The sequence below is a fragment of the Silurus aristotelis genome (assembly GCF_946808225.1).
Source record: "Silurus aristotelis genome assembly, chromosome: 5".
Lineage (NCBI taxonomy): Eukaryota > Metazoa > Chordata > Actinopteri > Siluriformes > Siluridae > Silurus > Silurus aristotelis.
In genome coordinates this window covers 22,257,067-22,268,564 of record NC_139578.1, presented here as the reverse complement: position 1 = coordinate 22,268,564, position 11,498 = coordinate 22,257,067, and the positions used below count along the sequence as shown (strand labels likewise).

Here is an 11,498-nt window from a genome sequence, read left to right as displayed (position 1 = left end):
GAAACATATTTGGGGACTTATTCAGAGACCCTGCGGCTATTCAGTGAGCATGCATGAGTTCTGCTCGTTTCTGCATTAGCACCCTTGCTGACTCACCTCCACATCCTGTCCATGTCACACAGAGACACCCCTACAATCAGATCTAGCTTTTTTTACCTACTACTGCACTGCTTGTATTCAGGTGTTTGCAGGGAAAAATTATTGCAATTATTTTCATAAACTGAGTATATTTCTCAGATACATAACACATTTGCTCTCACCTCCAGCAACAACTAATGGTGATTGATAATTAAGCAATATTTTATCATATACAAATATGATAAAGATGAATCTGGAGACTTTAGACTAATAAGGTTCAAGAATTCATTAACAAACTGGTGTAAGTAATAGAATACATTCAATGATAATCACAATTTACAAAAAAAAAAAAAAGTCCATAGGTTGAATGCTACAAAAAGTGGATGGACAGACATAATGAAAAATAAATCATTAAATCATTTATTGTATACCTTTCAATAATACAAGCATCATACATACCTATTTTGACATTTTACCATTTCAGGCTGTAATTTTAACCACTACTCTATCCTCAGCTTTTATAAACCAGAGTGAAAATGGTAGAAATGTACCAGACAGCTGACCCTTGAGAATATCCTCTGTAGCACTTCTTCACATTTTTAGTGAAAGTACCACTGCAGTGACACACTGGATGCAATTTGTCATCTTTTTTTTTTTTTGCCTCACTAAGGTGAAGAGCAGACCTCCTGAGAGCTGGCCTCCCTGAGTGCAGAAGTTCATGACCGTACTCTAAAATCTTTTATTTGAAAAAAGGGAGATTAAACATTAAATCTTCTAAGCCCTAAAGATGGAGTGGGTAGAGTAGTCTTGGATAATGCCACTCAGACACTCAGACACCCCCTTCCTTTATGCCTGAATCTCCCTTAATTACAGTTACTCACATGGCTAAAATATTTAGCTAAAAGAAAGCCATTGGGCCTGGTTTATACTTTTTAAAACATTTCTATGTATAGATGGCTTAACATAAATGATATAATACTATATATTAAGCCTAGTTTGTGTTTAAATGATACTTATAATAACAGAAATCCTGTGCTTTGCCCAGGGAGCTGAATTACCCCAGCATGGGAAAATAATTTCATAGTCTTTCAAGCAGTATGTCATTTTTAGAGCCCTCTGCTGCCTATCAAATTGCACCTGCAATGAAAACAATGATGGCTCCTCTCCTTCCTTCCAGTCAACTCCAACTAAACATCTCATCTTATCTGCCAAAGTTACAGTATTTATATATGCTTTAGAAATTTATTTTTGGAGCGAACTTTCAAACGGGATTCTTAAAGATCTAAACAGAAGCCAAAAGGCTGAATTAACTAAGAATGTCCAATCTGGCAAAAACAGCAACAAAAGATTAATGTACTGTATATGTAAGGCATAATCAGTAAATAGAGAGACCAACATATCTGACGGCCTTGCATTTACTGTACTTAATGCAAAGTGAGTTTTTTCATATACTGAGTGATATAGCAGAAGTTTGGGAGTTCAAGTGTCTCATATTGGAACTGATTTTTATCTAAATAGAGATGTCAACTTTTTGTTTTATTTAAGCATAATTTGAACAATCTGGAAAAATCAACAAATTTTCATAGGTCAGTCATGTGTTTATTGACTTTATATAGTTTCTTAGCTGCATATTGCAGTACATAATATTTGATTATTTTTGGCCATTCATATTAGCATCCTGATAAATATTAGCATTCTAAATTAATATTGGGTTTCTATTGGTTACGTAGGTGGTGTTGGATCCATAAATGATTTATTTATTTATTTACTTTTGAGTCAGCCTATTTTTCCAGTCCATGTACACACAATTTTCAAGACATCACTTTTATGCACACTCCGACATTCAGCTGGTTGAATGCTGACTTATAATATCATAAACACACAAAATTTGCTCATTCACTTTTATGAGGATGTTCACAACAGATGTTTACTCTGCTTGAAAGGTTGTTGAGCAGTGTCTGTAATATAACTAAGCGTCTAGTGTAAACACAAACCAGATTTCAAAACAGACCGTCAACCATATAATAGACTTGTCCTGAAGCCAGGACTCAAAAATTATATATATAGTTTATCATTTCATTATTTCCAAGTTATCTTTAAAATAACTACTTCTGCATTCTTAAATAATACTGATCATTTATATAACTTATGACATGTTTTTGTTTTATTAAAAGCACAAGGAAGTGTACATGTGATCCTGTAATTCTAACAGCTATAAAATTATTATATTACATTCTTTTTTTTGTCATTTTATACTTTGAAATGCAAGCCTAAGGCAGACATGTGGTTAATTAAACCTTTATTTAAAATAAATGAAGGGGACTGAAGATTTTTGAAATGCACTGTTTCCTAAATACATTAATCTGTACAGTAGTTCATGACAACATGGCGGCTGGTTGTGTTCAATAAGCAGTTATCACTAAACACTGAGGGTTTGCTTAAAGTGATTGTGATGTGTGAATTACATCAGAGAATAAAAATGTGAAAGGATTTAGTTTGTTTGTTTGTTAGTTTTTATAAAAAAAAAAAAACAAAAAAAAACATTACACTCTTGGACGCCTATAAGAAGCGGTGTTTTATGACGTCAGATCTTCCGCGCCCGGATGAGGCGTTTCCATAGCAACGTATGCACGCGCGGACAAACTTTAGAGCCGAGAGGAAGAGGTAAGCGCTACTTGATTTCTTCTAAAAACTGTATTAATTCTTTATTTTCTTAAACATTTCTCATGCAAAGAAATACATTTTCTACACCACGGTAGCAGGAATAAAATCTGGAACCAGCAGTTTTACATTAGATAAGGGTAAGACAGTTTGAGCTATGCGGAATGCAATGCTATGTGCGCTAGCTATACTTCTTTGCTACTGTACGTTCATTGTTAAATAATTGAATTACATAAGCTGAGCGAAGCTAATACCCCAATTATTTACCTAAAGTTATTCCAGGAAGTTATACTATCAGATCTACTATAGCACCGCATGTAAAACCATTTATTTACACCCATTTAAGTAGAATTTATGATAAACTAGTGTTTGATTGGTTATTCCAGACAAAACTCAATATACCATGTGATTTATATTAACCAGGAAAAATTATATACCACGTAATTTATTATACCAGGCAAAACTATAAACAATTTGGATGATATTAACCAGGCAAAACCATGTACCGTGCAAATCATTATACCAGGCAAAACTATATACCATGTGATTGATATTAACCAGGCAAATTATATAACCACGTAATTCATTATACCAGGCAAAACTATAAACAATTTGGATGATATTAACCAGGCAAAACCATATATTGTGTAATTCACTATACCAGGCAAAACTATATACCATGTAATACCTTAAACCAGGCATAACAATGTACCATGCAAATCATTAAATCAGGCAAAACCATGTACTGTGTAATTTATTATACCAGGCAAAATTATATACCATGTAATTCCTTAAACCAGGCAAAACTATATACCATGTGCATGATATTAACCAGGCAAAACTATATACCATGTAATTCATTATACCAGGCAAAACTATATACCATGTGGATGATATTAACCAGGCAAAACCATGTACCGTGTAATTCATTATTCCAGGCAAAACTGTATACAATGTGATTCATTATACCAGAGGTTTTTAACAGTTTTTCTCTCCTGTAATCTTTTAACTATAAAATTATTTAAATGGTTCCCCCATCTTTCTCTCCCCTCCTCACATATACATATAATTTCATGAAAATGACTGGAATATGTTCTATTGCATTATATTTATTAGTAAAACATAGCCTTCTATTAACGAACAAATAAAACAAACCTCCCACCATTTACCTATTTATTTTCTAAAGCAGTGAAGTGTTTGGGGGGAAAAGCTAGAAACAGGGACAATCACTTATATAGCATGTATACAATGGTGATGTATGATAATGATTAGAATGTTAGAAATAAAATTACAAACAAATATTATAGATCTCTATCTACTGATAGAGTAGAGAGAGATCTATAATATTTGTTTCATTCTTGGTCATTTTCCGACTAATTTGTTGTTCAGAGCAATAAACACTATACAACAATATTTTGCCATTGTGTACAAAAAATGGAATCTGTACAAAAAAACAAAAACAAACAAGGCTAATCGCTGTAATAATATAATAATATCCTGAATATATGTCAATATAATGGACTACATGTACTGGACTTGCATCTCAAATCAGTATCATTAATGATATGGGAAGGCATATAGTCAAAAAGAAGTTCTGTCTCTGACTTCACCTGTGTTGGCAAATTTGTGGTTTGAGCTCCAGAGATATCACGATACTTTTAAGCTGCCCAGCAATGATAATATAATAAACGATTTGATGTCATTTGCTTCTTAGACATCGTTAATAGATTAACATCATATCCAATGAATCTTCCCAACTATCCAATAGACACTGCTCATGCGCATATACACACGATTTACCATCATTACTAAGCTGTTTGTGACAAATGCAATATTATTAATAGTATTATTTTGCATAATTGTCAAACAGCTGCTTAATAAACTGTCAACGTTTGATGTCTCTTTAATACAAAACTGTATAGGACATTAATTATTACATTATTTGCTTTGGTTTCAAGCAAAACATTTTGGCAGAAAACATCAGGTCTATATCACTGGAATTGCTCTATTAGGACCAGAAAGTCTGTACATAAAATGTTTTCTTGTTGCTTGTGCGATTTTAAAAGCGCGTGAACTCCTACATACATTTCGAGATGACAGTATGACAATGTGAGCATTTATCAACTAGTTTGACAATTTAATTAGAGAATGCCATCCAATGGCTAAATGTAAACACTGTGTTTGAGCTTTTGTATGGTATTTGGATAGTTTTATTTCGTAATTGGTTTTGAAGTAACATCTGGTTGCTTTTGTCAGATTTGGCAACACTTCTACTGATGAAAATGTGATAGGAAGCGGTCAGTGGAGACACATGATACACATGCAAATTCCAGACAGATATTAATATCAAGTTTAAACAGGCTGTCTGGGATTTTCAGCCCATCTTGAGCTCATGTGTCAGTCTATAATTTTCTTATGCCTCCTATTTCCTTCTATTAAATGACCTAAAGAAACATCATGCAATACGTATGCAATGCAACGTGGCATGACGATAAACAGTCCGTTATTTCCTGTCAGAATAGTTTCCCACTCAGATCAAGCGAATACCAAGTATAAATCAGGTTTATACAAGCAAACACAGACTATATTCAAGTGGATTTTGTGTCTTTATATAAAATATCTGATATAGGCATGTATGAAAAAATGTAACGCATGTACAGACTCATTGCATTCAGACATGATTAAAGGAAGAGTCAAGCATTTTATGCAATGAAATATGCAGAATGTCCCCCCCAGGTTCCCTGGTGGTCTAATGGTTAGGATGCGGCGCTCTCACCGCTGCGGCCCGGGTTCGATCCCCAGTCAGGGAACCAACCCCAGCCACTCTTAGTGCCGGTCCCAAGCCCGGATAAATGGGGAGGGTTGCGTTAGGAAGGGCATCCAGCGTAAAAACATGTACCAAATCAAACATGTGGATGATCCGCTGTGGCGACCCCTAACGGGAGAAGCCGAAAGAAAGTTTTTTTCCCCTCAAAGCACACGAATAATCCTAACTTGCACGACACACTTTTATCAGTTGTTACGCATCACTTGTAGTAATGGTTAAAGCAGTTTTCATTCATTAAATGTAGCCTAAATAATTAGGCTGAAATTCACATGGCTTTTTACAGTTCTGTACCCTAAATAAGAGTTTTTAATTTTTTTTATACCTGATGTAAATCTGCATGCGACCATTCGACATTTTTCTCAGCGTTAAAATTGATTGACTCCGTCTGAATTACAGTAAGTGAAAAATATCTGTTCCTTTACAGCAGTGTCTTACATTCAAGAACCTGACAGATACTATTGTTACACACCAGAACATTAAGATTTAGCTAGCTAAGCAGATATTGTCAGCACGCAGAAGTCGAAGTGATTTACAGAATTTTCTTGCGTTTTATTACCTGATTGCTGAGTCTAGCTCCGACTGTGCTGCTGCATTGATCAGTCAATTAACATGATGTAGTGAGAGCAATATAAAGTTACTGCAAGCATTCAGAAGCATTGCATTTTTAAGCCTTTACGGCTTGTATTGGCAGTACTTTGTCTACAATAATCCTCCGCTGTCAACAATGTTGGTTTTGTCACTCGGGTACTTGCTTCATCTCAGCCCGAGACTCTGAGCTTCACAGGCTCATATTAATGTTATTGATCAATGTCAGCTTCTCCGCCTCTCAATTCTGATCTAAAGGGAGTTTGACTTTCTGCCTTCAGCAGCTTATAGACTTATAGTAAATGTTTTTTTCATTACAGTCTCTGTCTCTTTCTCTACCTTGAGCTTTCACTGCAATAACTCGTCTGCTTTATTACATACAGTTTTCAAAAATGTGACAACTGGCAAACCGAATCAAAGCTTCAATAATCAAAATGATGCTACTAGTGTTGACAACTGAAACTAGAAATGGAGGGGTGGGGGGGCAGTGTGTGACAGTGTGACACTATATAAACCAGATATTTTCCCTCTTTGCTTTTTGCTCCTAAACGTTGAACCTTGTTTTCAAAGGTTAATACATTTGTTTTGATATAATCCATTATTTTTTTCTATCTTGCTGGTTGAATACTTGCAATTATTGTTAGTGGCAAATTATTTTGCAGTGCTTTCAGATTGATCAGACATGACTGGAATAACAAGACAACGTTGATAATTAACCACGCTGCTCCGAGTTTCAGTTCGACTATATGATGAAGAGCACTGTAGAGTCCAAATGAAGTCTCAGTGATGAATTAAATCCATAAAATCGTTTTCGACCCTAATGTGGAAAAATCCTTACCGAGACTGACCTCAGGGCATTCAATTCATCATGCTTTACTATCAAACTAAGGGTGGGCGGATGGCACAAATGTAGCCACGATTCTCAATAGTATTTCTGTGATACATGAAATGTATCATGACATGTAGAACTTCTAACAATAGATCGTGGCATCGTTTTTCACATACTGTATGTTGACATTATGTTGTCATAGTTTCCAGCCTTGTATAATAATTGCATTTTTGGTAGGAGTGTGTATTAGGTAAAAAAAACAAAACAAAACACAACCTGATTCAGGCTGTCATGTTTAAAAATATTTTTTTTGGTATCTAAATATATCCATTGAAATATAGTCAAGCACAAATCTTTATTCTTTTCCAACAGCATTATCTCACTATGGACTCAGAAACAGCTCACTCAGGAGGCTCATCACCGAACAAATCAAACCACTCTAGCAGAGAGGAAACTTCTCCACCAGCCCCAGACGTGTCCGTACCGGAGGGTTTAGACACACAGCCTGCAGGTAAGAGAATAAAGGTTAAGATGGGTTTCTACAGGTCACAGGGATTTTATAAGTCCACTGCACTACTGCACTGAGTAACTGACTAAATGTCAAGATCTATTTTATACTTTTTTTATTTTCCTTCCTCTCCTAATTACGTGATTCTATTTTTTTTTTTTTTTTTTTACGAACAATGCTGAAGTTATGGAATTCGTTCCCTCGAAATGTCATGATATAATTGCATATTTTCTTGAAGTATTACATGATATTTTTGCCATGTTGTCTAATACTATTACATTATTCATTTCCCTAAACATATCTGTTCATGCAATCATACAATGCAGTGACACAATATGATTCCATGTTCCATGTTGTGTGTGTGTGTGTGTGTGTGTGTGTGTGTGTGTGTGTGTGTGTGTGTGTGTGTGTGTGTGTGTTAGTTGGAGATCTGAACGAAAAGACAATTTTACCAACGTCAGAGGAAGAGGATACTCACTCCAAACGCCTGGTAATTCACTTATTTATGCTAAATTAGAGGCTTTTAAACACAGTCACTGATGAATTACCTCACACTCATTGTGATTCTTATCTGATTGTAATCTGCAATTCACAATTTCTCTTGCCTGAGGCTTTCAAGCCTGACATCCTTGCATACTAATCAGCGCTGTTTTATTTGTGCTACTAAGGCTTTCTGGTGATGTGAGCGAATTGTTGATTCATTCCCTTGCAAACACTGTAGCCTGTAAGGCTCTGCCGGACCATCTTCATTTACTATGCCTCATTGATCACACAAATTCAGCAAATGCACACAGGCCGAAGAATGAAAACATCACTTTTCTCCCACCAGCTGCTCGCAGTCAGAGTGGAAATAGAAAAATCCTTTGTGAAATTGTAATCTATACACATAAATGAGTGCAATACTCCTTTTTATCACTTAAAGAGGAAGAAAAATAACCTCTGCTTACTACAGTGCCTGAGGAATGCCTGAGTAGCAGCGGAGAAAGAATAAGCGGGAATGCGCAGGGTGAGAGGGACCGAACGGGTCAGTGAACCTGCTGCAACTCTGTCCTTGGCATCATTGACATTAATAGAATTAATTATAGCCCTCTGGCTGGTAAAAGAGCAATGGCATTTACATGGAGTGTTCCTGCAGCCCCTGCTGGGAGACCCTGTAGAAGTGGCAGCTGGCAACCAGAGAGAGCTGGATCGCATTATACCGCCATTCATTAACGCCGCACGCTCATAGACAAAGGTCGATACTGTTAAATGAATTACGGTCATTGGTAGATTTTCGCACTTAATATCAACGCTTTAGGGAAATCACAAGACACAAACATGTTCTTAATCACATAAGTGCTACTTGAAATCAGTAAAGTGTTTCCAGATAGATAGATAGATAGATAGATAGATAGATAGAGAGATAGAGAGAGAGAGAGAGAGAGAGAGAGAGAGAGAGAGAGACAGACAGACAGACAGACAGACAGACAGACAGACAGACAGACAGACAGACAGACAGACAGACAGACAGACATGAGGTGGTATCAAAAAAAGAAAGTGCTTTATTTATCTACGTTTACACACTGTTAGCTTTAAAATAGTCCCCCTTGCAGATCAAGACAGCGTCTTGAAGTCTTCTTTTCAATGCATGTTAAGCACATTCTGCTATTCGTGCCGGATCTCCGCAACGGTGTCAAAACAGAGATCTTTGAGCTGGATCTTCATCTTCAGGAAGAGGCAAAAAGTGAGATCATGTGGATCGTTCGCCAACAATCATCGTGCACAAGTTGCTAAACGGTTTCGACATTTTCGGGGGGGTCAAGCTCGTCTAAGGTCTTCCTGATCTTTCGTCGTCTTCCAGTGACGTCCTTCCCCTCTTGAAGTGCGTGTGCCCCTCAAAACACCTCGGACGACTCGTTGCAGCATCGCCATATGCTACATGTTTATCATGTTAAACGTCTCTGCTGCAGCTTCGCCCAGTTTCACCCAGAATTTCACGTTTCCTCTCTGTTCTAAGTTGCTATCCATGATGAAATTGCAGAAATGATAGCACACGCTGTGACAATAGCACCAGGGGTGTAACAGTACACAAAATTCATGGTTCAGTACGTACGTTGGTTTTTTAGTCACGGTTCGGTTTAATTTCATACGGTTAAATGGAAAAGTTTAATAGTTTACAATTGTTAAACCCCATTTGAAATCCATTATTTAGTTTTTCATGCATGTGCAAAACAAATCCTATTTCCGGTATGGAGTAAGCAGCCACAGTGACACTGTGCTAACGCTAGTTTCTTTTTTTTTTTTTTTTTTTTTTAAACATACTTAAGACTAAACATACTTGCGGTCCGCCACTTAATATGTTTCTGAGGGAACTCTTTTTTCAACTATATTCCGCATGTAAAAAGGATAGCATTCGGTACACGTGTGCACCGAACGGAAAGCCCTGTAGCGAAAAATTTCGGTAGGAATACAGGAACCATTACACCCCTAGTTAGCACTATTAGTCTCGAAACTTTTTGATACCACCTCATAGATAGAACGATAGAGAGACCTTATAAATGACACTTCAAGTGAAACACAATGGCAGTAATTGAACTGGTTGCCAGGTTGTGGGTGGTGATGACTGGAAGAACTGAACTGTTTTGATAAGATTTTTTTCAACTGCGTTTATTTATTCATTGGCTGTTTTTATAACGCTTCATGAGTTAACTGCATTCTGTTAGCACTGTGGGTTTATGGGAATGTGTTAAAGTGCACAGTTCTCACTTTAGCTGCTTGTCATCTACACTACACTACACTACACTACACTACACATCTACACTTTGGCTGCAGCGCGTTGTTAGCATTTGAGAGCGTTTTAGCTTTCTTTGGAAAAGGATTATGTATATGTGTCTGCGCAGGTAGCTACATGCTACCTGGGTATTTTATTTAAATGTATTCTTTGCAGTGTAATACGTGTGTGAAGTTTTATGATTTTCATGTATTCAGTGGTTTTATTGACATCTTCATGATTAAGATGATGATATACTCGTCTAGGTGGAAATGAGATTCGGTCGATGTGAAATCTGACCACTGTTTTTCCCACTCTTTAAATCTTGATCGAAGAGAAAGGAGTATTAAAAGCTTGGTTTGTATTGTTTTTTTGTTTTTCTTCTTCCATTCTTTTTTTTCTATTACTCATGTTACTTGCTTGTTAGTCCTTTTTCATTCAGTTTATCCACTGGGCCCATTAACTACAAGCTGTTGTGATAACTGGGGCAATAATTTTGTCTCTCTCCTTTAGTATGTTTTGCATTGATTGTATATGTTTTTTGTTGTGTGTGGGGTGTTTTAATTGTATTTTTTCGCTTTAATATGCATTTACTTTGGTTGTATTGATTTCTTTTTTGTTGTGATTTTGTCGTGTCTTCATTTTTTTTCTTCTAAAAAATACCTAACCATTTCCCACCCTGTGGTGAATAGCACTGGCTTTAAATAAAAATGCTTCTAATGGTACACCTCAGTATTATTGTTTTATTTGAATAGCCAATAATGCCTTTATGTAATGGTCTCCTACACATGATAAATATATTGCTATTGTTTGTTTTTGTATTTTGTTTAAGGTTGTAATTTATTGACATTGGTCATAGATTTTCATTTTGTAGTTTAAGAAAAGGTGGCAAAACTGAGGTTAATAACAGTCACTGTTTGTTGTGGCTAAGCCTGAAAAGTTCAAAGCTCCATCATCCAATCTTTTTTTTGTGTGTGTTCTTTTCTTTGTGTTTTTTTTTTCCTTGTCTTTTTGCTCCGTTAGTGATGGTTGTGGAGGATGTGGTAGCACAGCATTTTGCTCTGTCACAGCTCCAGGCAGAGGATGCTAAACTTGGATCAGAGGTAACTCAGGGTTTGTCCCCTGTCCTAGTAGATGCTCCTGTTACAGGAGACCAACAGCCACCTTCTGCTTGCACTAATGCTATGGCTGGTCTCCCAATATCATTCACCCCTGTGACCAAAGAAGTTTGTTTATGTGCCGGGAGAATGTAAGTGCCCTA

At 36.4% G+C, this 11,498-nt stretch overlaps 1 protein-coding gene across 1 annotated transcript in view; it reads left to right on the top strand.

Annotated features, from left to right (window-relative positions):
* Window positions 1–2,445: 2,445 nt before the first annotated feature.
* dnah2 (dynein, axonemal, heavy chain 2) overlaps window positions 2,446–11,498 on the top strand; it is a 149,480-nt gene continuing 140,427 nt past the window's right edge. The window contains exons 1-3 of the mRNA XM_083541395.1: window positions 2,446–2,742; window positions 7,353–7,491; window positions 7,911–7,978. Of these exons, the coding sequence (XP_083397521.1) occupies window positions 7,365–7,491; window positions 7,911–7,978 (195 nt within the window). The 5' untranslated portion in view covers window positions 2,446–2,742; window positions 7,353–7,364. The remainder of the gene's footprint in view (window positions 2,743–7,352; window positions 7,492–7,910; window positions 7,979–11,498) is intronic.